General features: G+C 38.8%; 1 protein-coding gene across 3 annotated transcripts in view; it reads right to left on the bottom strand.

The window, feature by feature from the left end:
• The window catches only part of SLC12A1 (solute carrier family 12 member 1), a 93,713-nt gene extending 66,565 nt beyond the window's left edge, over window positions 1-27,148 (bottom strand). The window contains exons 1-9 of one of the 3 annotated variants that reach the window (XM_025884017.2): window positions 27,102-27,148; window positions 25,361-25,976; window positions 16,033-16,167; window positions 15,802-15,877; window positions 11,022-11,117; window positions 7,244-7,383; window positions 6,035-6,145; window positions 4,002-4,113; window positions 2,223-2,350 (exon numbers count right to left, since the gene is read on the bottom strand). In XM_025884017.2, the coding sequence (XP_025739802.1) occupies window positions 2,223-2,350; window positions 4,002-4,113; window positions 6,035-6,145; window positions 7,244-7,383; window positions 11,022-11,117; window positions 15,802-15,877; window positions 16,033-16,167; window positions 25,361-25,780 (1,218 nt within the window). In that variant the 5' untranslated portion in view covers window positions 25,781-25,976; window positions 27,102-27,148. Of the gene's footprint in view, window positions 1-2,222; window positions 2,351-4,001; window positions 4,114-6,034; window positions 6,146-7,243; window positions 7,384-9,796; window positions 9,893-10,392; window positions 10,489-11,021; window positions 11,118-15,801; window positions 15,878-16,032; window positions 16,168-25,360; window positions 25,977-27,101 lie in introns of all 3 variants that reach the window. The other 2 variants (XM_073876959.1, XM_025884018.2) reach the window with 2 other exon arrangements.
• Window positions 27,149-27,939: the final 791 nt, after the last annotated feature.

Raw genomic sequence — 27,939 nt, 5'->3', positions numbered from 1 at the left:
TGTCAGGACACACAGAAGGTCCTTTATAAACATGCTTATGAAAATGTTGCTGAAACAATTTTACTTGCATACCCGATTCCACATGTCAACTGATTTCCATCAGCAGCATCTTTCCCTGTGCCTTTTGACATTCCAGGCCTTCTGTTCCAAACGTCCCTCTCTTCTTTATTCTGTTGGTGAACACCTATTCGTCCCTTGAAATCTGGATGGAGTGTCCCCATCCTCTGAAGGCCTTCCCTTACTTCTTCAGGGACAGGCAATTACTGTTTCCTCTTTCCCTTGTACATGATTCTGTTCTTGTTTCTCGTGACTCAGACAGAGTAAGTCTGTCTTCACCTTAGACCATGAGCAACTTGAAGGGAGGACTGTGCTCTTCCTTGCTTCCCCAGTGTCTGGCATCAGCAGGTGCTCTGTAAGTGTTGGCTGAGCTGAACTGACAACTAAGTATCTAATACGAACTTGTTTCTAAGGAAAATACAATATTCTTTCATTTAAATGTGTGCTTACAGTTTGCAGAATTTTAAATCAGTGACCTCCAACACTTTTCCAAATCTGAGAAACTGGCAGCTCCACATCCATAGCTAAATTTTGTTAAGCAGCGATACTTAACTACTCAAATCATTTTGAACAAGTTACTTAATTTTCTGAGCACCCGCCTAATCTATTTTATGCCATATCTCAGCCCAAGAATCTACCATGGCACTGTGGTCTCTAATATGACAAATCAAAATCCCTTTATTCATTCACTCAATAAATATTTATTGAAACCTACCTAGCTCTGAGGAGGCAGCAATGAATATAACCAAAGGCAAGGTCCCCAGTCTCACGGACTTACATTCCAGAGCAAGCACCTCTTGCTCGGGTCTCACCAGTGACAATTTCCCCTTGTATTATAAGGTCATCCAGCCTCCTCAGGGCTTCTCCAGCTAAACTGTGAGGGATCCCTTACTATTTCCAGTATCCCCATGCCTGACTGTTCTTTTGTCTTCTCTGCCTGGAATACCCTTATATTTTCTCAACAATAGTCAGTATTGAGCTTTTGCTCTAAGTTCACACTTCAAAGTAACTTCCTTGAGGAAATCATCCCAGACTTAACAATTATCTGTTTATTGTGTTTATCTCACAATTTATTTAGACATTACATATGATGTTCATTTATACATGTCTCTTCATGGCTCTTATAAGTATTTCTTGTCTTCCAAAGTTGATTATAGATGTATTGAGGTAAGACCTGTGTCTTCTCCTTTTTTGTATATGGTAGAGACTGTTTACTATCCCCTAATATCCATTCTCACCTTCCTCCTTTTAACACAAGAACTCCCTAAAATTCTAGGCTCATGGCTGCCCAGCTACAGACTACATTTCCCAGCCTTCTTTGCAACTAGGCAAGGTCAGAGAGACTAAATTCTGGCCAATGGAATGTCAGCAGAAATAATACATGCAAGGTCCAGGAATTGCTTTCCCTCTATTCTTACTCCTCTTCCTGTGGGCTGGAACATGATCTTGGAAGTGACGAGTCATCTTGGACCTTGCAGGTGAGGACAAACCCTAAAGGAGTGGTCAATCAAGAGAGGTGATCTGGGATCCTGGGCTACCATTTGGAGCTGACTTTTCTTATTCCACTGCATGGCCTATGAGCTCAGATTTTTATCCACTAGAAAAATAAACTTCTATCTTTTTAGGTCACTGCTACTAGTTTTTTATAAAACATTCAAACCAATATTCTAATAGTGCTCTTTACAGTACTTAACATAAAGTAATATGAATGGAGTGCTAAATAAATACCAATTAAATGAGTGAATATTTCTCTGAATTTAATGACATAAAAATTCACTAATAAAGTGATTTTTTGGAGGGAGAGGGAGGGGGTGGGGTGTTTTTTTTCCTGAATGTTATGTGTTTTTGTTCCTTAGATGTTTAAAAGAGAAAGGCTTGTTCTGATATTCTTTTCATTGAACTATATTCATCTTGTTGGAAATGTTATACACTGCCAATATTCTCCATCTTTCCGATATCACTGAATAAGACTTTTGGATGGACTATCGGAAACAGAATGGTCTGGCATTAAAGGAGAGAACTTTTAAACTACTGGGGACCCTTACAGAAATGTTGGTTTTAACATCAGTAGAGAACTATGGTCACTGTTGACCTCTACAGCTTGTGTTGCTCACCAACAGCACCACAACTTCCCAGGATTACAAAAGCAGAGGAAAACGACATACCTCCAAGTCTCCTGAGATATTGGCACCAGCAAGAATCCCAGTAGCTGCTGGGAAAAAAATGGCAAAGACAGAGAAGAAGCCTTCACCTTTTGTGAAGCTTGGCCCGAAGTTTTCCGCAAATATTGATGCTGCAACACAAATAATGAGAACATTATCTTGTAGACTTTCTTTACAGAAAAGGAGATATGGTTATTTTTAGCTTCTATCAATGTATCATGCAAATGGGTCCCTATATTCTAAAAGGAATGAATTTGAAGATGTTGGTATACTCTTGATGAACTTCATGTCAATATTTGCCAAGAGTCAGTATAGGTATATATCACAAGGTTTTAGATCTCTAGGACATAGCTCTGAAAAAATTTTTGTGTGCCAACAGAGACCCAGGCCTCCAGATTTTTTAGAACCTAGAAGATTGAAAAAGAGGGAAATGGAGAATTTTTCTCATGACCATGCTGGCATATTCACAAATATACCACACATGTACACTGCCCTACACATACACAGCTCCTTTCTTATGTGCATAAATAATCAAACACAGCTTTTCTATGCTTTTTTTTTTAATTGGTGGAGCAATTGTGGGTGAAACTATCTTAACATTTTGCTACTTATGTTCTAACCTTCCCACTTCTTGCTCCCAGAGATTAGATCTTAAATTCTATACCAAATTTTCATATATAGGAAAAGAATAGTAGCAAGGAACTTTAGTCATAAAATAATACTATCCCACAGGGTCTCAACAAATTACTTAAATGAGAAGGGAACGATGTAGAAGAAAAACAGAGATGGAGGGAAGAAAAACACGAACAAAAGAATCTGGGATGATGCAAAAACAAGGAAAGAAAGCTTAACTCATCAGAAAAAATACGGCAGGAGCTAGAAGGAGGGAAAAGAATAGAAAGGAAAACGATGTTAACATGCAAAGCAAACAAGACAAACTTTACAAAGAAAAAGAATCAGGAAGAAAGAGGTGATCTAATACCAAAAGGAAACAGACACTCAAAACTGAATAAATGATGAAGGGAAATACTTTTTAAATCTCAGCAGTGGATTCTTGAGTAAGCTAGAATGGAAAGTTAGGATGGTGTGTATAGGTGGAGGAGAATTTCATGCTTTGTGACATCCCCTCAGGATCCTATGCCAATTCCTACAATCTTTTGTGCTTGAAAACCTGACAGTGATGCTTAACTAGGTAATGCTATAGATAAGCAAGGTACAAAAAAGTTTAGCAGGGGGGTGCCTGGCTGGCTCAGGAGGTGGAGCATATGACTCTTGATCTCGGGATTGTAAATTCGAGCCCCATGTTGAGTGTACAGATTACTTAAAAGTAAAATCTTAAAAAAAAAAAAAAGTCTAGCAGGAAAATGACCATGTTTGGCTTTAGTATTCTCGAGGGTTGAGCAAATTGTCTGAACTAGGTTCTCTTTCCTTGTATGTACAATTCTACTTATACTATTTGACGGCAACAACAATTTGTCCCACACTTGAATGTTTTCAAAGCACTTTTGCATCCACTATCTTATTTACTTCTCAAAAATCCCCTCAGGAAGTTGTTATCACCCACACTTCAGCAGGGAAATTTGAACCCCAAACATGTTAGGTGACTGGTCTAGCTGGCAAGCAGCAGGGTTGAGACTCACTCTGGATCTCCTGAGTCCAACCCCAGGCTCTTCTTTGGATCACACTTGGATTCTAATGGCTGACATGGGGGTAACAGGGGTGGTGATGGAGGTGGGCAGTGGAGAACCACTGATTGCCAAGCAACTCATTTGTCACACGTACCTTGGTAGTTAAAGAAACCTCTGGACTTCTTCTCATTGTTGGATGGAATGACGGTTCCAATGAAGAAGTTTGCAATAGCAATGAGGAGAATGACCAGAAGTATCACCTGAGCCTGGAATGGCAAAGTAAAAGGAGGCCAATTTAAGAATTACTTAACAATGTTTTACATAATTACAAAAGTCATGTCTACTGAAAATCCACTGGACAAAAACTCTATCTGGTTATTCTGATTAAAACTACTATCCAGAGTCGGTAATAGTGTATCTTACAGAATGGTAACTTACAAGCCTTTTCTGACCTGAGTGTAGAAGTTACATTTTCAATGGAGGCTTGTGCTTGGGCATTTGAAGGTGACATTTCAAAAACATTCCAAGTACTAGGTGAGTAACTTACTGCAGTGCCCTCAGGAATATAAATGGAGCCCAAAGTTTTATCGCTGATAGAATTTATTTCTTTTCTAGGCAGAGTGCCTATGGATTCTTTCCTTTCCCAGTGCTAAATGCAACAGGAGTTGCATTAATAACACAATAATTCATAGAGTTCCCGTGATGCCTTGTACACTTGATGTTGGGCTACCGGTGTGTGCCCAGCACAAGTGGTTTGCAAGGTTGACCAATCAGATTGTCTTTCTTTGTCCCCCTTTCCCCCTGCTGACATTTCAAGGGTCTATTGGCTTGGCATTCCCATATGCTGTTCCCTCTGTAGGGAATGCACTTCTCCCGACTCTTTGCATAACTATTCCTTCTCATCCTTTAAGCCTTAGTTACTTTGTTACTCAGAGAGGACTTTCTTGACCACTGAATCTAAATAATAACGGCTAACATTCACTGAGGGTTTACAGTAACAGACAGATTTCACTTTATCAGTATTCTTTCAGATAAATAATACTATCAATAACTGTCTGAAGTAGGTAATATTGTTATCATCATTTTAAAAGATAAAGAAACCGAGGCACAGAGAGGTTAGGCACGTTTCTCAAGGTCATACAGATGTAAACCAGATCCAAATCCAGGTGCTGTGGCAACAGAGCTAGAGCTTTAAACCTACCTTCTACCGCCCTGCAGCTACATTGCCTCCCTCAGGGAATAAAGTCATTATAAGTAGATGCCCCTTATTTTCTATCTGAGTGCCCTGTTTATTTCCTTTATAGCATGTTCACAATTTACCATTCTATATTTACTTGTTTATCTACTTGATCATTACTCATATCCCCACAGACCATAGTATGTTCAACTAGGGGCAGTATTGTGCCTGTTTGTGTCATCACTGAATATCCAGTACCTAGCAGAATGCCCAGCACCTAATAAGCACTGAATTAATTTTTGTTTGATGTGAATGCATAATCCACAAATAAATGCTGTATGTTTCTCATTGCCTTAGGGAGGTGGGCGGGTTTGGCCACTTTTCAATCTCTGGGGACCTCTTGAAGTCTAGGCACCATATCTTCAGGCTCTTAAGACCAGTTGCAATTATACCAGTCACTAGAGAGTTATAAATCAGATAAAAGACATGCTCCTGCCATTCAGAAATTTACTAACTGTGTTACTACTAGTTAAATCCAGATATTGTCTAGTTCCAGGACTTACTCCTGAAGTACTGCCTCTCGGGGGAGAACGATAGTTTCGGCCTCTATTCCCTTCTCCCACATCCTTTGGGCTTCAGGCACCCACAGTCAGCTGGAAAATGCGACACCAGGGGTGGGACTGGGAGACGCAGGTTTCCAGCATGGACTGTTCCTACAATCATAAGGGGCCTAGGGGTGAAGATGGCAGCAACCGAGGTGTCTCTGTCACAGTGATGACCACACAGAGAAGGACAAAGCGCAGGCCCGATCATGTGACACACGAGCAGGGCGTCCTGACTGCCTGGACCTCGGGTTTGGAGGGCTTGGGGCTCCCCCCAGTGCTAACCTGCAACTTTTGCCATAGCAAGTAATAATAGCAATTCTTTTTGAAGGTGGGGTTTGTTCTATTCCTGCAATTTGGTCAAGACCGAGCAGCGGTGGTTGATGACATCATTTTAAGAAAAATCACCTTTGCTTCCCATTCCATTCCAGCTACTGAAATTCCTAAAAGAATCACCACTGTGATGGAGCCGATTATCCGAATGTCGTTGGTTGGATCCACCATCATTGAATTGCTCTCCTGGAACAACAACGAAAATCACTAAAATGGTTAGAGACGGAGCTTTTTTTTTTTTTTGTCTGTATGTCCTATTGTAAAATTGAACAGTAAGAAGAAATACTGTGCTCTAGTGACCATTTGGATAATGGAAAGCGAGGTGCTTCTAAATCAGAGATTCACATTATTTTGTCCTATAATAATAGGCCACTGGTAGCCAAGGTTAGGAGTTGGAAAGTCTAGATGCTTATTCTAGTCACAGCTTTTAAAGCTGTTGTTGCACCGAGATAAGTATGTGTACATGTAAATACACATTGCTGTTATTTGTTTCACAAGAATGATTATTTTTGCGTGTCAAGGGGAATCTTAGAGAAATAAAACTGAGTGGTTTTCAATGTGACTATTGGAAAATGCATGTTATTCAATTAAATAACAAACTCCATAATCCAGATAATGCATTTCTTGAAGATCACATACCTTATGAACTATATAATCCATTCATTTACTCATCTAATTTTCCAATAAAGGTCCTTTATTACTGATTGAATTCAGTAAATGCTATCACTACCATGAAAGGAGAACTAGAATTAGTTCACATACCAGCTAGTTAACATGCTCACAGACACACTGTCGAGATGGCCTACCTAAGCTAGGAAATGCTGAGTTTTCTGCAGTGAGTTGTTCTAATGTTTGAACTGTCTTTACCTTTGGAAATCTATAACCACAGTAGTAATATTGCTGCTGATAATAGCACCCATTATTTCTCTTTTGTTTCATGTTTTACACAGTATTTCATGTACATTATTTCATCTGTTCTGTACCACATTTCTATGAAATACACAGAACAGCATTAATAGCCCACATGATAGATTTGAGAAATAATGTTCAGAGGAATAGAGGGACTGGCCCAGAATATCTCAGCTAATCAATATGAGAGCTCAGGATTCCAAGCCAGTTCTGATGCCAAGCCTAGAGCTCCTTCAACTATATCGAACTTCCACATTCTACAGAACAAATCTATTTCCTTTCATCTTGCTATAATGATAACCTCTTAGTGCCCTGAAAAGGCAAATTGAACTGAATTATCTTACTTGGCTGAAGAAAAGAAAAACTTTTAATTACCTTAAGAAGATCTACCACTGTTTCAGCAAATCCCACCACATACATAGCAACAGCCACTGCATTGGCAAAAGCAAAGATCAAGCCTATAGATCCACCAAACTCAGGCCCTAAGCTTCTGGAAATAAGATAGTAGGCCCCACCTAAAACAAAAAATGAACATGCTTTACTCTGAGGAACTGCTAAGGGATTTAGTTTCTATGACCAAATAATTTTGAATAATTTTTATTCTAATAAAAATATTGCAACTTGCTAATAATATTAGGACTCTTGTGTTACTTGAATGAATAAGTTAGGCTTTCTTTGTACTCTGAGAACGATAACATAATGCAATAGAATTATCCTGACTTAGTAAATTCTGATTTATTGAAACCCAGTTGTACACAAATTGTATACAAATAAGACTGCAGCAAACTTTACCAAAACAAAATGCTTTGCTTTCTTTTTCCCTTTCTTTCTTTCTTTCTTTCTTTCTTTCTTTCTTTCTTTCTTTCTTTCTTTCTTTTCCTTTCTTTCTTTCTTTCTTTCTTTCACACAGAGAGACACAGCGAGAGAGCGAACACAAACAGGGGCAATGGGAGAGGAAGAAGCAGGCTTCCCGCAGAGCAGGGAGCCCGATGCAGGGCTCGATCCCAGGACCCCGGGATCATGACCTGAGCTGAAGGCAGACACTTAACGACTGAGCCACCCAGGCGCCCCCAAATGCTTTGTTTTCTAAAAAAAATTCATTGGTGAGTTCAAATCAATAATGTAATCAAAGTAAAATTTTATATTTGAAATTTCCAGGAACAGGAAGGCCTAGGCAGAAAATGAAGTAGGTGAAGTTTATCATTGCTATTCTACCTTCCTTTCTGGTATACTTTTCTGATATATATTTTCTGCATAAAAAGGTATCTGTATGCAGGGCCCCTGAGTCGTGCCGTTGGTTGAGCGCCGACTCTTGGTTTTGGCTCAGGTCCTGGTCTCAGGGTCGTGGGACTGAGCCCCACGTCGGGCTCTGCTCTCAGCTCGGAGTCTGCTAAAGTTTCTCTCTTCCTCCGCACCCCCTCCACAAATAAGTAAATAAATTAAAAAAAAAAAAGGTATCTGTATAGTGCTACGTGTTATCCACTCTATAAATTGGAATTGGTTCTGTTTTTAGCTCAAGAAGGCGTGATTGTTGCCAAATACCCATATATGTATGGGGGTGGCAAGTGGGAAGAAAGATAGGGAGGGTTTAGAACAATCGCTTCTCCTTTGGACCTTGAAAAGATTGTTCTATATGTGGCGGTGAACTTCTTTCTTTGCACATGAAAGACTGAGTTGCCTTGGTTACTCTTAGAGGGTAGTGAGAGCAGGTAAAAAAAAGACTAGGTGTTGAGAGGCCTAGTAGCTAGATGCTCTGACTGACCATAGGAAAGTAATGACTTCCTCTAAGGAGCTAGTCTTAGAGGTGGGCAGAACTGGTGGAGGAATGACACTGAACAAACATATCTCAAAACAAAAACAAAACTGTCTTTTACGGAAAAGGGATTTCCTCCACTGCAGTAACTCCTTTGGGTTAAAGGGTCAAAGCTCTCTTTAGAAATGGAACCAATTATTTGGGTGGAGCAAATCCCCATTATCTCCTTTGTCCACATGACATTAAATAAATTAGCTAGCCAGTTACTTCGGCTTGGTCAAAATGAGAGAGGGGCGGGGGAAGCTGTGAGAGGACGTGCGTTTGTGGAAGGAAGGGTGCTCTTAGAAGGTCCTGGGGAGGGAAACCTGGATAAGGCACCCAAGTTGCGGCCCCAGGAGAAGCCAAATAGAATGGGAGGGGGAGGGGCGCCTGCGTGGCTTAGTCGTTAACCGTCTGCCTTGGGCTCCGGTCGTCTGGGAGGGAGCCTCGCATGGCCCGGCATCGGGGCTCCCTGCTCCGCGGGAAGCCTGCTGCTCCCTCTCCCACTGCCCCCTGCTTGTGTTCCCTCTCTCCCCGTCTCTCTCTGACAAATAAATAAATAAAATCTTTAAAAAAAAAAAAGTGGGAGGGGGAAGACAGGAATTAGAAGCAATGATAAACCTTGCCCTCTTCATTTTCTACCTAGGCCTGCTTATTCCTGGATGATTTAAAAGTAACTCTTTGTTCTGTTTCGTTGTTGCTATTTTCTTTTGAAGGATCTTCTCAGGCCTGGGGGCCTTTGGGAGGGTTGTGTTGGGGTGAACTCTGAGGGCTTAGTAAGCAGGGAGTGTCAACTGGGGTGCTAAGTGGGCCTGGGAAGAGAGCCAGCAGGGCCCGGCCAAGGCACAAATAAACCATATATTTTACTGTAATTATTTATGCCTTCTTTCTAAACACCCAGTCACTCTCTATAAACATGTTTAATCACGGGAAATGGGTCAAAGAAAACCTTCTGGATATCTCTTAATTTTAGCTGAGAGAATTTTGCCTTGATGTTTAAATTTGGGTTAGTTCATTTTGCTTTAAGGCTTTGGGGACTAATTATGAATATGCAAATTTTACTTCCAACATTAAACCAACTGTAGACATTACTCTGTAAGCCAAGCTTGTAGTCATAAGTAAATGAATTGACTTACCTCCTCTGACTACTCCATTTGTGCAAATAGCGGACATAGAAATACCTGTGAGTGTTGTCACCACCACACTCAGACCGATGATGATGACTCCAAGACCTGCAAAATCCCCCAAGAAAGGTGTTTGACTCCGGTACGTCAAGAAGTCACCAGCGCTCGAGGAGGCAGCAGTCTGAGTTTTGTCACAGAAGGGTCAGTCTCCCCATGAAAAACCTGAAATGTTCTAAAAGATCCCAGTCCATGAAGGTCTCGGAAGCACCTGAAATGTACTAAACTTTAAAACTGAAGCCACGTCCAGGAATCATTTCCCCAGAGACACCGGCAAGGGGCTTGCAGACCGACCTGAAAAAGAAAACATTCACCAGAGGAATTTGAGCACCTGGAAACCATGAGCTGCAATGTGCCCGAGAGGTCCATTAGAGGAGATCCCACAGCTGAGTGGCGCGGACCAGGACTGAGCTCACGGTACCTTAGGTTTCCTTCTGCATCTGGCGTCAAGAACAGTGGGCTCCTTGCTTGCTCCAGTCAAAGAGAAGTATATAAAAACTTTTCCTACCCGTGGCAAGCGATGAGGGCATTAGGTATCTTAGAAATGTTACCTCCACGAACAAACCCGTTAGTTGCTATTGCAGAAGTTGACAACCCAGTAATAGAAGTTACCATGGTGGAAAGAAGAATTATGAGAACTCCAAGACCTGTTAGCAATGAGAGATAAAAGATAGTATGTTTTACTTTTCTTACTTGGATTCCCTATTGCTGCAAACTATACTGCCTCTGATTTAAGTTTTCACGTCCACGCCTGGGGCCCCAGCAGAGTTGCTTTGTGCTGGGGGGAAACAGGTTTGCCTGGCATAAAGATCAAGTCCGAGGCCTGCTCATTATGATGAAGGATGGTTTCCAAAAGTAAACACAATCTAATATGCGGCCCTGGAAAGGAAAAGTTGACTTATGCTGGTGTCCTGGGAGACAAACTACCCTGGCTGCGAAAAGAGAAAACATGACATTTGACCTTCTCTCTTGCTTGAGAGGAACCTGCATGAGAAAGTTGGGGGTTTGACAAAGGTTAAATCCTTCCCCATTTTTCTTGCATCTCTCTTGCCTGGAGGGGAAAAAAAGGAACCAACTTGGATTACCTTTGAGAACACTCCAGAAAGGTCAGCTGGTGAACTATCTGAGCCTAGGTTGCCTTTACCTTACAAATGATCGTGCGGGTCACAAGTTTAATTACCTCCTCTGACATATCCATTTGTGGCAATAGCAGAGGTGGATAAACCAGTGATACCAGTCACTGTCACAGCTAAGCCGATGATAATCACACCAAGACCTCAGTTGAGAGAGGAAAAATAAAGGCAATTAAACAGTAGAACAATCCATTAGATCGTTTACATAAAAGCCAGCAAATCTAGGGTAATCACCAAAGGACCACACTGGAATTAACAAGTTGGCCTGGAAATCACCAGAGTAAATGCTCAGCTTTGAAGTTTTCTGCCTAGAAACTGAAGAGCTAAGATGTGCAGTGAGACTTGCCCACGACTGAACAACGAGGACTGGTCAAAATTTAACGGGAACCCCATTTTGTATGCTGCTTTGGACACCTACAAACATAATAATTGGTCCATACAATTCCAAGCCGCTCATATAACTGGAGAGTAAATGTTCATCCTTCCAGGTAACTATCTCTTTATGTCCATTTGGTTGTGTGGGAGTGGAAAATTACATACAATATAACAAATTGTTCATCTGGCAGATGAATAAAGTAGAAAGAATCAAGTGGAATTACTTTCATTTATTGGCTACATGACCTCTGGCAAGTTACTCATTTTCTGAGCCAAACATGGCAATGGAATTAGAAAGAATCCATGTGGAAAGTGGCCAGCACAGTGAGTAGAACACGGTACACAGTCAGTGGCCCTGCTTTTTGGTCCATGTCCACGATAGTTATAATAGCTGTTGTTTATTGAAAGCCTACTATACATCTAGCCAGGTGTCAGGTAGCAAGAGAAATGCAAGGAACAAATAAAATGAAATGAAAAAAGCAGCCCTCAAGGATCTTATGGTGCAGAAGGTCAATGATTCTAGGAGGCAGAAAGTGATAAACCAGAATTCAGAGAAAGGCAAGGCTGCTGTCAGCTTCAGGAAGCACACAGACGAGAGGATACTGAAGGGTAGCAGACTCTGCCACCCCAAAATGTACCACTTTAGCAGAAAGATTAGCTTGAGCTAAAGGCAACAGAAAAAAAGCAGATACTTCCCCCATTTGCCTCAAAACAAGACGTAAGTTTGTAAAGTGGATCCACTTTCCTCTATAGCAGGAAGGACAGAAGTTCATCAGCAGAGCCAATTCAAGGCCCTTCTCAGCTGGAGGAAACTACCTAACAAACTTACTTATTTTCCATTAGTGCCCCCACAATCTGCCGCCCTAGAAACTCAGTCCTTTCCCTTTGTCTTGTGACTTCTCTAAAAAAAAAATCTTGTTCTCTTGTTAAAATGCTATGTAAGCCCACTCCTTTGAGTTACCCATTGCTGAGTCTTCTCTTGTGTACACATGATGTGTAAGTTAATAAACTTCCAATTGTTTTTCTCTTGTTAGGCTATCTGTTGCCAGTGTTACAGAAAGAATTTTGGGGTCACAGGCACTGAAATCCCCCTGGCTCTAGCCAGAACGCTCTCCCCTGGGTCTGTTTGGTATGGTCCCCCACATAAAGTGGAAGCTTCGTAATTGTTGTTGGCAGGCTGTCTTGCTTCCTGGGGTTATTAGAACAGTAGTCGTCTAAGAGAAGCTGTGATGTCTCTGGCCACATGCCCTGGGAGAAGGGGTAGTGGAAGGAGAGACAGACAGAAATGGAAACAAGGCATTGGAGGCTGCCTCTCTTGATGGTCCTGCCTCTATCCTGGCTCTAAAAGAAGTCTCGAGGCTATTTCACAGTCTGAAGTGCAGTAGGAAGAGGCTAATTGTAGGCATGAGATGCAAACTTCGACCGTATTGCTTCAGTCCCTCAAGACAAAGTTTGGCGTTGTAGGAAATAGTTGCACTAAATTCTTCGAATCCATTGCAGGGATCTTGTGGTGAACATCACCTCTACATCACCATGTGGCCTCAGTTCTTTGCACCCCGACAGGTAGTTTCCTTTTATCTTCTGCACATTATTTTCTTCTGATTTTGTTTTGAGGCCATGTGATGTCAAGTGTTGAGCTCACCCCAGCAACTACACAGAACTATACGGTCTGCATTTCAGGACACTAAACCTACTCTGGTTATTGCCCTACCCTTATTTTCCCTTTGCTTCTATTTTCTCAGCAATTCTTATTTATTCTTTTGCGTTCTATACATTTCTGTAAACCATTTGAAATCCTGGAACAAAGTTTTATACATTTAAACAGCAAGAGATTTGCTTTCCTCTCACAATCAAACATAAAGTCCCGGGGTAAGAGGCAGCTTCGAGAACTTGCAGTTTGTAGTTTTCTCCAAGGGAGGTCCTTGAACCACCTACTTCGGGAAAGACCTGAGGCGTTTATTAAAAACGCCCAGAACCACTGAGTTTGAATCTTTTAAGTGAATCCCAGGATTCTGTGGTTTTGTAACCTAACTTCCCAAGTCATTCTTAGGCACCCCACAGTCTGAAGACTACTGCACTACCCTAGCCTATCTCAATTTGTGTATGCCTAGACAGCAAGGTTCTTTAGCTTTATCTTCAAAGAATTGACTGGGAAACAATTAATCCAGCTCCTTCATTTTCAGATGAGAACATGAAACTCGCGGAGTATAAATGACTTGCTTCAGGTCATACATTTTCCATACCCTTCTTCTGTGCCTGATGTTTATTAGAAACTATCTTGCCCCAGCCAAAGTCTCTGAGACAGAGAAGAACAAGTCAATGGCATTTGTGGCTTACTCTACCACTTGCTTTTGGGGAAAAGAGAGCCCAAACTCACAGCATTAGAACAGTTACCCAAGCGCTGTAGCTATTGTGACTTGTGGCTCCAGCTTCCTTCTGGCTTTGTTCCCAGGGTCTCCTCTTGAAAGTATATCCAGGTTTCTTCCCCAAACTATCCCCACAAACAAGGAGAAACTACTCGGATTTACTTCTTTTCTTACCCAATAAAGGGACTCCAAATGGGACCCAGAAGGTGACTTAATCAGCTCATTTAACTTTAAGTTCACAGCAAAGGCCAGTAAAACTGAGTAAGGGTGGTAATAAGTTTCTACGACTCACTAAAGTCTACTTTCTGAGAACTAAAACAACCACGACAAACAAACCTTCATTCAAAGGAAAACCTGCTAAACACCCATTTAAAGGAGGATAAGACTACTTAAATAAAAAGCCCTTATTAAAACAATACTGATGACTGAAAGTACAATACTGAAGATAGGGTTCTTCATATTTTACAATTTTGCAATAAGCGTGAAACTGAGAAGAATAATGTAAGATCTGATTAAAGTTCAGGTTATTGCCCAAACACATGGATGTTAAATAAGTTGCATTAGAAAAGAATTACTCTTGCCCTTGGCTACACTCATACCTCCAAACAGAGTAATGTTGCTTGATGATCTCAATAAGTTACTAAACTGCCCTTAAAAAACTAATTTTGCATGAAACCCTGGAGCAAACACTTGGCAATATTAAGATGCAGATTTTCCATGGAACAGCATATACTTATTTTGGACCCTGCGGCTATAAGCATTCATTTGATATGCATCATAAAGTTGGCAAGCTGCCCTTTGTCAGGAACCCAGCAGTTGCCAAACATGAAACATGGAAAAATGATGGGAACTGGTTCCAGTGTTTCAATTTACAGTGCGGCCCTTTCTTGTTGCGAGTTAGTCTTCTGGTGATGCTCAGTATGTTTTGAGTGGCAAAGGCAATAAATAATGACCAAGTACCTTTGAATGTGAATTGAGATACATTCTGGAGCAGTTATCTAAAAGCACATCTGAGCCTCTATGTTCTTTTTTTTTTTTAAGTTTTTTTTTTTTTATTTATTTATTTGAGAGAGAGAATGAGAGAGAGAGAGCGCACATGAGAGGAGAGAGGGTTAGAGGGAGAAGCAGACTCCCTGCTGAGCAGGGAGCCCGATGCGGGACTCGATCCTGGAACTCCAGGATCATGACCTGAGCCGAAGGCAGTCGCTCAACCAACTGAGCCACCCAGGCACCCAAGCCTCTATGTTCTTGATACTAATGATTTATAGGTCTTCTCCAAAAGTGGATCTATAATGTATTTCCCATATATAGAGTAGAACATCATTAATTTTTATTGCATTAAATCAGGAACTTTGATAAAATTCAAATAAATTTTTCATATAAACTTTACCAGTATACTCTCAATTAAAAAAAAAAAAGGTTTGCCACAGGAAATGATATTTTAAATAAAATATCATCTTTAAAAACATCAATTAATCACTCAAAATAATTTCAACATCATGCATTTTCCATTAGAAAAATTAGTAATGGTTATATATGTTATCTTAGTCATTTTATCTATTATTTTTAAGCCTCTATCTGGCAATATTTTATTAACCTTTGTTTTCTTACTACTGGTACCTGAAAGTAACACAATTATTTTCTTTGGAAAATGTTCAACCAATTCAGCATTAGTTCGGTCACATTGTTACCACTTATCCCACAAACTGTCTTTGTTGAGTGAAATTTTGCCCATAATCCTAAGGGGGGAATGCACAAATGTCAGTATGTCTCCCAATAGGAATAGTACTATTTCAAATATATGTGTCTCTATATATCTATACACCTAAAACTCAACGAAAAGGTAGAAATATTTACTTGAGCATTTATCTGGTTAGCGAGCTGGAAAATTCCAGCCTCCCTGAAGTTAAGGCTTCACCTTTCCTCTCTGACAAACATTGTCAAAGAGGCAAAGTGAAAGAGCTGGAGTGCAGATTATTTCTGTGACCTCCGTGTCACATTCAGCATTAATGGTCAAAACAAGTTGCTTATGGAGTTTATCACTGACATTGAAAACTCTGTAAGGGGCATGGGGAAACCTGCTTACCAATTCCAGCTTCTCCAACAATCCAGGAGAGGCGAATGAAGAGCATGACACCCCAGATGTTCAGCATGCATCTTACCTGTGGGTTGAAGGAGCATCGAAAAAGATGTGAGACATGCGAGTGGGGCAAAACCCAGCCCTGTCTGTAATTCTGGTGTCCAGGCTTTTCCAACACTTAATCCCCGAGGACACTGAACAAATAGATTTCATTTGGAAACGTAGGAGCTTTCTCACCAGCACACCTTTCACCCATCCAAACTTCACAGCTCCGGCTTTATCCTCCTCTTGCTTGTTTTCGGCTTCTTCATCTTCAGGCATCCCATCACCGTTAGCAACCCTGTCGGCCGAACCCGGTGCCACCGCTATGTTCTGCATTTTTACAGGTAGCAAAAACAGTATTTGGTCAATGCAGGGACCCATAAAACATTCAAAGCCGAATCAAAACAATAGACATAAAATTTTAAAACACATGCAAAAAAGGAATATTCTAGCATTTGAATAAGATAATTATCTTTTTGCCCTGGTTGCTGATGGGTTCGTTTTGTGAGTGATTTCAGGCACAGCAGGACTGCAAGGGTGGTAAAGGAGCTTGGGCAGTTCTTCTACTGGTGAAAATATTACCTAAAAAAAACCCAAACCAGTTAGATTTGGGTACCTTTAGAATACAAAGAGAACAAAGGAGAGAAAAAGAAACTAAAGGCAGGGTGGTGGAAAGCCTATCAAAGTGAATGAGGGTCTTTGAGGCATGGTAAGAGGTTAATCTCATTGATGCAGACTATCTGGACTTCTTTCCATTAACCTCCCTGGGCTTCACTTTATTCATCTAAAATAATAATAAAATTTCTCTAATCATCATCTTTAAGAAGATTGAATGAAAGACACATAGAAGCGTTTTCTTTAAAAACAAGAAGAAAAGGGTTACAGTTCTAAAAAGATTTAAAGATAGCATCTGGCGACAAGAATGCTATTCCTGTAGAGGAAGTTTCTTTCAGATTCGATATGTCTTTGCCTGAAAAATTGCTGGATGTGCTGGTAGTATTGTACAAAGGATAAGAAGTCTCATGACTGGCTGACTACTAAAAAGGTAGGCTGAGTAGACATAAAAAGTAAGTTGTACAAAAAATGTCAAAAACTTATTTAGTGGTTTTTTTTGTGACCTGATTTTGAAGACGTTCCTTGTCTGTAGGCTAATCTGAATTTAACGGGGGAAGGAAATAGCTCTGTTTCTCTCAAGTTAAGAGCAAATCTAATTTCTCTTATAGATATGACTTTGAATAATTTCAGATGCACCCACTTAATTTAGCCTATCTGGCACCTCCCTGACTCCAATGTTTAGACGGAGTTACCCACTGAGTTCCCCCAAAACAATCTTTTCCAGTAAGGAGTGGAAACCACCGGGGACACCTTTTAGATTCAGCACTTAATTACCATTATTAAAGAACAATTTTATTCTATTTAAGTGGTCTAAATTAGTTTAAGGCTGGGATGATGTGTTCCCACATTACTAGCTAGGAAGTCTCAGACAAGGACAATTCCCCCCCCTTTTAAAATGGGACTGGTGTGAAATAAATATTCCGTATTTATTGTAAGGACTTTATTTGAAGGTGATCAAAGTTCTTGTCCTTGCTATGCTCAAGGTTTATTGCTTCTTTGGGCTTTGATGTATCATTAGCATACCTACTGTAAGCTAACTCTAATTTAGGCTGTTTGCTCCAAGTGACTGACTTCTTGTCTCCATGTTCTACTTCTCTATGTAAATAAGGCTTTCTTCCAACTTTGTTTTCCCACAAGATTTTTTTTCAGACTAGTACGACACTTGGGTAACCAGTGCAATTCAGTGTGGTAAGTCATTGCATATTAACTGGAGGTTGTGGACTGCTTCTCCTCAATGCCAAACAAGAGCCTACCATACAGCAGGTCATCAAAAAACAGTACTGAATCCATAAAGTGGATTTGAAGGCCACCCGATCTCTACCACTTAAGAACAGATGACCTCATTTCTTATCCATTCTCGCCTCTTATTTCTTTTCTCTTCCATCCCTACTGCGTATTTCATTTCTCATTGTTTCCTCTGTGCAACCCATGCTTAAAAAGGAAGGGGGAAGAGAATGAATCTCAAGTCCGATCATCTTACTCTTTTCCTAAAGCACTGGGGGTAAAATTGAGTGAAATTAATAGTTAAAATTTAGTCCTGAATTACATGAGGAATATCTTAATTCTAAGTATCCTCAGTCCCTATTTGCACAGATAATTGAAAGCGGACATCATATGTTCACATCAGTGTAACATACAGGTAATCAAAGTCCACAGAAATTGAGGCTGAACGAGCAGGGCAGAAACTGGTTATCTACACCAGCTCGAGATGCAAGTCATGTATGTAATTCAAAAATTTCTAGTAACTCAATTTAAAAAAGTAAAAGGAAATTAATAAAATAATTTGGGTTCAAATTTGGACCCTTAAGTTTTAAAAATGTACTTAACTTTTGTACAATATCATATTCTTTTTTTTATTTTTATTTATTTATTTTTAAAAGCTTTTATTTATTTATTTGACAGAGAGAGACACAGCAAGAGAGGGAACACAAGCAGGGGGAGTGGGAGAGGGAGAAGCAGGCTCCCCACAGAGCAGGGAATCCGATGCAGGGCTTGACCCCAGGACCCTGAGATCATGACCTGAGCTGAGGGCAGACTCTTAACGACTGAGCCACCCGGGTGCCCCACAATATCATATTCTTAATGTTTGCAATAATTCATTAGCTATAGTGGCAACCCACCTTGCAGGAGGAATCCGATCATGGACTGTTTTAATAATATATTTAATAATATATTTTACTTAATAAACTTCTGTAAAATATTATTTCAACATGAAGTCAATAAAAAATATTAATGAGACACTTTACATTCGTTTTTTCACACTATGTCTTTGAAATCTGGTGTGTAGTTTACACTGATAGCACATCTCAATTTGTACTAGTCACATTTCAAGGGCTCAAAAAAAAAAAAAAAAGAGCAGCATGTGTGGCTGAGGCTATTATATTGGAGCACACCTGTCTATATACACTGCATTCTATTACAGATGGATGAAACATTTGAGGTTTTTCTCCAGGCAATTAAAAATTCTATTTTTTCTCTGAATGGATTCTATCCTCATAAGGCAGCTGAGTGATTCAGATGTAACTTTTCATTTTCTAGAAAATGAACTAGAAAATCAAGCACAGAATTGAGGAATGTGTTAAAATGCCCATGAATGTTGAAGAGATTATTTGGTTAAGAAATTCATTTATTTGAGTTGATTTGAGAAAAACTTTTAAAATTGTCAATATTCTAGTTAATCAAGATCTCATGGCCAGACTATCAGCAGCTACTCATTTAGGGAGAAGGCAATTTCCTTTTCCTCAGTTAATTGGGAGTCCCATGAGACAGAGCCCTAGTCGCTTGCTTTTTAAAGGCAATCTTGGGAATAAAACCTATGTTTTCTGATTAAACCTGAACTTGAGGGTTTGGTCCAGGAAATTGCTTTGCTCCTGGCTGAACACCGGAGGTAACTATGAACCTTACATCTGGATTAATGAGAATACCAATGATTGTAAAAAAACGTCTTACAAAATAGGCTAAAGGATGAATAAGATATTTAAAATTTCCCCTTAAATGGACATTTCTATCTGGTAGATGTCCTTCTGGGCACAGTTTAACAGTTCTTCAATTTATCACTAGGACATCACAATATGAAACAAAAGGAATATTCTATGAGGGCATGTCAGGGAACTCATCATAAATGGAAGTTAGTAAGGCAATAATTTTTTAAAACTATTCAAAAATAGAGTCAATGTAGGATGTTCAACTCTCTCTTAGGTGAATATGTTCAACCTGCTAGAGTTTCAAAGTTTTTAATGTATTTATGCCATAGAAGGGAAAAAAACCTTTAAGTGTATTTCTTCACTTGACTATAAAGGACTGTAGTTAATGTATAAGTATAGGATCCATTTCCATTGCTTACTCTCTTACAGGAGCTGAAAAATCACTGCACCATATAAACTAGGAGACTTAGAATCTGGTTTCAGCTATGCAATTAATTCAGGGTGTGTCCTCCAGCAAGTTACTTAACCTTTCCTGGATACTGCCAAGGAGGATAAATCCAGTGGGTTTTCTGAAAATCTTACTTTGAAGTAATTGACTCTAAGGCAAAATCATTTTTCTGTGTTTGTCATCTTCTCTTCTAACACGGCAAAGTGAAACTTGGTTTCACTCTTTAATAAATGCCTCCTTTGTAAGCCCATACAGCAATTATAAAGTCAGCTTATCATCAAAGTACTGAAAAGACTGGGTCGAGGGTTTGTGGGAACCTGATGGCTGTGAGCTATAACCAGTGGCTGGCAGGCTTCTGGCTAGGACATGTTCTTGAGACCAAAGTCTCAAAGACTAAAAGTTTTATGATTGCTGCCTGAAACTAGTTTTTTCCCTCATACTTTGAATTAATTTGTTTGTTCCCTCATACTTTGAATTAATTTGTTTGTTCACACTCCATTACCATAAATGATGACCCACCACCTTTCGTAAATGCATTTTAAATTGCATAGCTTTAGAGAATGATTATCTATTTACCAAAAGTTTCACTTGTGCATTAACTATTCAGAGAAGGTAAAATAAAGTGCATTAGAAAGAAAGAAAGAAAGAAAGAAAGAAAGAAAGAAAGAAAGAAAGAAAGAAAGAAAGAAAGAAAGAAAGGCCATTGGGAGAAATGTATATTATTTAGTGAAAACAGTGGAATTTCTCCCCTCCAATATTGATAAATTAGTGAAGCTTCAATCACATATTTTACTTAATATAAAATGTGTGATTTTTCAGACCCCAGAAAAATGACAAATACCTTTCTAGCTGTCATCAAAGAAGAAAGAAATAAGTATGTTATGGGGATGGAAAGTACTGATAAAGAACATGGACTCTGGAGTCATGCAGACATGGATTCAACTTATTAGACACATGACCTTGGCTTCTTGACCTTGGAAGTGTATTGACTTTTAAGTTTTTGTTTTCTCTTCTAAAGGATCCGTAGGATTTTATGACAACTTTGCTATCTATAAAATAGCAATAATAAGAGTACCTACCCTGAAGGGTTGTTCTAAGTTTTGAACAAGAATTTGCCAAGTGTGAGCACACCATCTGATACATAAAAAACTCTCAATAAAAAGTTTGTTTTTACACCAGAGTGTGTGTATTGGTTTTTATTCACAAATTACTTTTCCTAATGCTTTTTACTCACAAATTACTTTTTGTCAATAACAGCCTATTGGCCCCAAAGTGAAGTCATTCCATTGTCTTTGTTTTGGAAGAGTTTGTAAATGGTTGGTTTCCTTAAAACTAATATTTCTATCTTAATTTTCATAGAATTTTATACTCTTCATAGACACTTTATTTCAATGACACGAGAATGCTGACTTTGATAGAAAGGCTGTATATTTTCCTGATTTCTATATAATTATATTTTTCTGAAATGCTAACAACAATGTGGTTAGTAAGGCTGAAAAGGAGTTTCATTTTTTTTTTAAAGATTTATTTATTATTTATTTTGAGAGAGTGAGAATGAGAAATAGAGAGCACGAGAGGGAAGAGGGTCAGAGGGAGAAGCAGACTCCCTGCCGAGCAGGGAGCCCGATGCGGGACTCGATCCAGGGACTCCAGGATCATGACCTGAGCCGAAGGCAGTCGCTTAACCAACTGAGCCACCCAGGCGCCCCAGGAGTTTCATTTTGGTTAGCCCTGTAGTTAGGAACTGTGTATAAAAAGGTGGCCACAGGATTATACTGGACACTACAAGTAGACTTATTTTTACAAAGTAAAAATACCAGATTAATCTGTGTCAGATGTCCAACAATCATTACACATGTTTTGATATGGAAAGAACTCCCATGTATATTATTTAATGAAAACGGTGGAGTGCAGGATAATGTGTAAAGTATGTTTCAATATGTATTTGTAAAAAATGACAGGCAGAAAATTAGATAGATAGGAATATAGATACTTACAGATATATTTGTATGTTTGTATAGGAATAGAAAATTTCTGGGAGGATTTATAAGAAATTGACAGTAATGACTGTCCTGCAGAGAATAACTGAAGATCTATATTAGATAAGAGACATTTCATTATACATTTTTTTAGTAGTTGTTAAATATTTTATCAGTGTATATTTTGCTTTTTAAATAAAAATCAGCTAATATAAAAATTACCATCATCATTATCAACAACCATTTACTGGGTTTCTAACCATTGTAGGCAACATACTAGACTTTACATGCATATAAACTCTAGTATTTACAAACATCCTACAATTGCAGTTGAAGTTAAGTAGCTTGTATAATATTGCAGAGAAAGTAAAGGATGGAGTCATTATTCTCCTGCTTTTGACTAGAGTTTTGGAAATCCATAATTCATAGCCACCCGTATAGGCATTTAGCTCTTTACTACATAGAAAATGAAAAGATTTCTTCAACGATGATCTCAAATCATTGGGATTACAAATTTTGTCAATAAGTATCTCTCCTAGAGTTTCAGTTAAGGTAGAGACTTGAAATAATGTCTTTCAAACCTATTTTTCATTTCAACTATTAGGAAAAACCTTTTCATGTAATTTTTTTTCTGACTTGGAAGTTATAACAGGGATTTGCACAAAATACAAATAAGTTCTGTCTAAATATGTTCTGTCATGTAGTATGAATGTACCATTCCTATACAGCTTTTTAAAGCATTAGAATCATGGATACAAAAAAATATCACTCATACTATGTCAATTGCTTCCCACTTTTAAATTGTTTAAGTAAACATTATCATTTATAATTTTTTACATACAAAATCTATGATGTGTCTGAGTATTATTATACAATGTTTGCTCTAGTGATTGTTCCTAGTTGTAGTTTGAGGGACCACCATAAAAATGTCAAGGGCCAGAAGGAGGGAGCAGCATAGCTACATTCCACTATAGGTCTTCATCTTTTATGCTTTTAAGCAGAGGAAAATGGAATCAAATTCACTAACAAGGAAGAAAGAGATGAATTGAAGAAGGCCTGGATTGTTCATGTCTGATATCGAACGATAGCACAGAAGTAGAACATGTGGAGAGGTGAACTGGGCCCTACAGGTTTAGAAACACTAGAATGTGGATTCCATGGTTGTATTTGAATTCTGCTCCCAATTTAGCTATGTGGATATCTCAGTACCATTTAATCAAGATGAGGTATCTTGGTAATTAAGGGTCGAATTCCTAAAAAGAGTGACTTATTACTATACTCCTTCATTCAGAATGATTATTCAGGGCACTGGGCCTAAATCTAATTTTTTTCTTTAAGATTTATTTATTTATTTTAGAGAGAGAGCATGAGCAGGAGGGGCAGAGGGAGAGGGAGAGAGAATCTCAAGCAGATTCTGTGCTGAGTGCAGAGCCCAACGCAGGGCTCAGTCTTACGATCCTGAGATCAGGACCTGAGCCTAAACTGGGTCGGAAGCTCAATGAACTTTGCCACCCAAGCACCCCGGGCCTAAACCTAATTTTTAAACTATTTAATTTGCTCTTCCTTTGTAGCTGAGAAAAAAGTGCTTGAAGTCAAAGTGCAGTCCTTTGTCTCATTTTATCTTTTCAAAAGGAATATGATATTGCAAACAGCTGTGCAATCTGTCAATTGCAGCTATGGCATTTTGCAGCTATGGCATTTCTACCACGGTCATTCAGCTGGCTTTTGAACAACCAACCCGACCATTGGTCCCTGAGAGTTTTTCCTCCCCTAATGTAAAGACTGACATAAACTGTGGCTTTGGGAATTGTAAATAAGCTACGTTTCTCTCAACATTAGTCCAAAGAACAATGTGAGTTTGCTCCATTTCCTTTTTAATGGAATTAAAGTTTTATTTTGTTTTGTTGTAAATTGGGGGAAGAACGTGAGTAAGAATATTTAAATTTTGATGGCAATTTTATCAGGGATGCAGCTTTAAAAATTATCATGTGTAATGAGGTTGATTATGGTGGGAGAGAATTTCAGGTCTTTTTAAAAAGAACTTCAGCTCATTTTCCTTCTTCAGAATAAATTGAAACCTCTTTATAATGCCCTACATTTCTTTTTCTGCCTTTCCCATATCTTGAAAACTCCTTGTGCTCTCTTCCTGCAACCCACTTCTCCCTCTTTTCCTTCTCCCCTTTTTCTCTTCTTTCCTCTTTTCTACACAATGCAAAGTGACACTGCAGTCTGATTTCAGGAGCTTCAAATCAACCCTCTTCTCAAAATTCTTAATGGGGGCTGCCATTTTTTTCTCACATTGCTAACTTCTTTTGATGAAAACACCAAATATCCCAGATAAAGTCTAAATCTTATACCTGTAAAGAAACCAGCCATTCAGCCCAGTGTTGCCAATATGGTACATGGGACAAGTAAGGCTTGGTGGGGAGAAGAGATAAGGTTAGAGTTCATAGCATGGCTCCCCTCAGGAAGTCTCTGTCTCTGGTGGTAGGGTGCAGAGTCAGAGACCCTGGGGAATCAGGGGAGTAAGTTTTAGAGATGGGTATCCTTGTGGAAAGAAGAATGAACAGAAACTAAAGGGGAATTTTCACCTTTACTAGCATCTTTCTTGAGAGCAATATTCCTAGACTCCCTGGAGTGGGTAATCATTTGATTAAAAAAAAAAATTGTTGAATGAATGAATATAAAAGGAATTGTTTCAGTCAATTTTTTTCTTTTACATCAAAACCTGAGCAAAAGTAAACTACATTTGGGTATGTGACAGCTAATTATTCTTTTTAGCAAGTAGTTATACCCATAAAGAATGATATTCATTCCAAACTGTGTTCCAGAAGAGCAGGAAGATAAAGTGCTTCAACCTATTTTAGAGCAAGGTATAGAAGAAGAAATCTATTGAGTTTATAACCGATTTGCTACAAGATTAGAAAAAGTGCTTCCTCATGCTTCTAGCAGATTTGGGAACCCAGGCTATATTCCTGAAATAATGAAAAGTTTAGCCACGTCTGTTGCTTCTGTACTTAAATTTAATTTAGTTACTTTTACATGCTTAAGTGCATTCAGGAGCCTCAGGCAAAGTTTTGAAGAAGAAGGGATAAAATGCTGAATCTTATAAATCTTTGCTCTCTCTTTAAAGAATATAAAATACCCATGTGCTCTAAAGGCTGGAACCACAGTATTAACTACAGCAAGCGCCCGTGATTTTTTTCTTTTTTTACAACTGTTGTGAAGGCATTAAAACTAAGGTGAATCCAGCTTCGGATTTAGCTTAATATGTTTAACCAAGTGTGCAATGAGTAGATGATAACTGTAAACAAGACACAACACATTGCCTAACTTTCAGAACTAATTCTTTCGTTCTCTGTGCTCAATCAGTGAACATGCGTGGGACACTTCTGTGTATTTTCTGGTTATCGGGAATGAGGGACAGTTGTGTCAGGAAGAAGGGTGGTTCGGAATAGACCTCTCCACCAGACACTGTGACATTCAGAGCATTATTACAGAGTAGGAGATCGCCTGAAGGAGTAAGGAAAGATACTTGCCCGTGCCCTGAAACTTACCTTTGCAAGTTGCTCATGAATCTCAAGCAGGCTGGGTCGGTTGACCTTAGGCCCGCTGATGCTACCCGTGTTGCGATAGTACTCAATCTTGGGAACGGCATCCACGGTGTTGTGGCCAAAGGTTTGTAGGTAGTATGTGTTTGTGTGAGAATCATAAGCATGAAAACTGGCATCTGTTTTAGCGTTTTCTCCATTTTGGAGGAAATTGTCATAACACTCCTGATTCCCAGGCCTAAAGCTGATTCTGAATCTGTTCTGGGTTTCATCCCCAAAAGAGGTTTCCTCATAATGTGGAGGGTCGGCATTGTTACCCACAGCTGCGCTGCTTTCATGGCTCTCGTTTATGACATTAACTTGAAAGCGATTGCTATTAGTGGGCACTGAATCCAGAAATACATTGGAAGAGTTGTTCATAGACATCTTCCAAAGTGGACTTTGTTTTTGGACTAAGCTGTCTACTTTATGGTTGCTTTTTTAAAAAAATATATGTCTTTCCTTCTCAAAATAAACCCTATGTGTTTACGTTAGGGAGCTCCTCGCTTCTGTTTTAGAAGGACTCAATAAATAGATTCTTGATGCATTGTCTGCTATACAATCTTCAGAATGTTCTTCAAAGCTGCCATTGAAAAAGAAAAGTAAACTTGTTTCAAGAAATATAAATACACTTAAGTAGGGATGGGGCTATGAGGGAACAGTTTTATATCACAAGACATACAATTTTAAACTGGTTTCATTAAAAACTACCTGTCCAGGAACTTTAGTCACAATTAAATCCCATAATAAATAACTGGGGAACTGCCTCAGCAAACAGAATTTTCAGTGCAGTCATTAAACTGTTATCTGTGTTTGTAGTATTTGCTGAGACTCAGTGCAGTTGGATTTAATATGATTTTAGAAAAGATATAACTCTACCAACTGAGTATAGTAAGAACTGATGAGAATATTCTCAGTTCTCAGTCTGAAACACAGTTCATTGACGTTACTAAATGTTGAAACTGCAAAGTATTTTATTATTGATATGAACACATATTATGTGATGATTTTATTATATGATGATTATAAAATTTTAAAAATATTTTTAAAACTTCTAAGAAATACATGCTATTAGTTTATAATAATATATCCTGTGAGGAAGATAGCTCTGTAAATTCTTGGATCTTTTACTAGCCTTTTATTTGCTCATACACTTGTATGTTTTACAAATGCTATCATGGACTCTTCAAAAATATATGAATATTCAGGGTAAGGAAATAAATCTCAGTCCTTAATAAAGTTGTATGCTATATTTAGGTAAAATAATCATGCCCTATTGATTCCCTTTAATGAAATAGTCTCAAATTCATTGAGAAGCTTGTATTTGACCATGAGATAAATAGACTACATAATCACTTTACAATCCATGAGCCCATCTTAGAACCTTCTTTAATTAGAATAATATTTCTTTATTGATACCTTAAATTTTGGCTTTTTAGAAAAACAGACAAATACAAAAATGTGCCTCTCTCCTGAAGTCCTTAGGCTATTTCTTTGAACTAAAAAAAAAAAAGAATCTTAACTTCAACTTGCAAATAACCTTTTATGGGGGAAATTATAAGTGAAACTGTCATCTCTTTAGTTTTTATAGAATATACCACTTCTCATCATAGTCCTTGACATCCTTTGCCTTTACACCACTCCTCAATCCACTTTATGACATAATATCAAGTGTGATTTTTACCCCACCCAGAAATGTTTAACTTACCACCAGAAGAAGGAGTCTTCTTCTCAGGAAGTGTTACCTGTTTCAACATCAGTCAGGCATATATGGGGCAATTAGCTTTCAGCCCAGAATTGTAGGCTTCTTCTTATTGGTTAGATTCTTCCTCGAAAGAGATGATTGAGCAGTGACTGGTGTGAAATAAAACTGTGGGTGCTGCCCAGTCATTAGCCCTGAGGAAACTTAAGTACCACCTCAGCTAGTAACCAGTAGTAAACCATTAATCCATTTAGACAGGAAATCACATAAAGTTTCTTTAATTCATAAGGGGAGGTGGATTGCTCAACAGTAATCATCCAGCAAAATATAAGCAGTGCTTCAGTTGTTTGGTGCTAAATAAATTGAATCCGGGTGTCTTCACATGATTCCTGGTGACCTCCTATTGTTTAGCATGTACAGCAAAATCTAGGCTTCCAGAGATAATTTCTATACTTTTTAACCAGAAGATGGTATTTGAGATCATTTTATCTTGCTTACAGTAGCTTAATTAGCTTAATTCTTCTCTGCATGGGAAGTGAGCAGATTGAATGTAGAATCAGTGATTTATTGAAAATATTTCTACCTAGTGGGAAAACTGTTTCAAGCAAGAATGAAACTGTGGGTAAGTTTCCCAGTGGCCTTTTGGTCTCTACCTGGTAAAACATCTATATCAAACCGGGTTTTTTAGTTTTGTTGAGGGAAAGGTTTTGCTCAAATCTGTGAGGTGGTGATTATTAAGACGGCACAAACAACTCCTCTGTGCACGTTCTGTCATTGGTTTGCAATCGGGTGATTGAATGAATCCTCGTGGTCTTTTATAAGAAGCTATCCAAGTGATTTCCAG

Source organism: Callorhinus ursinus, unplaced genomic scaffold (assembly GCF_003265705.2).
Source record: "Callorhinus ursinus isolate GAN/ISIS: 27379988/994484 unplaced genomic scaffold, GSC_fseal_2.0 scaffold25, whole genome shotgun sequence".
In the NCBI taxonomy this organism is placed as follows: Eukaryota; Metazoa; Chordata; class Mammalia; order Carnivora; family Otariidae; genus Callorhinus; species Callorhinus ursinus.
Note: the sequence above shows the minus strand (reverse complement) of the source record. Positions and strands in the feature narration are given on the sequence as shown.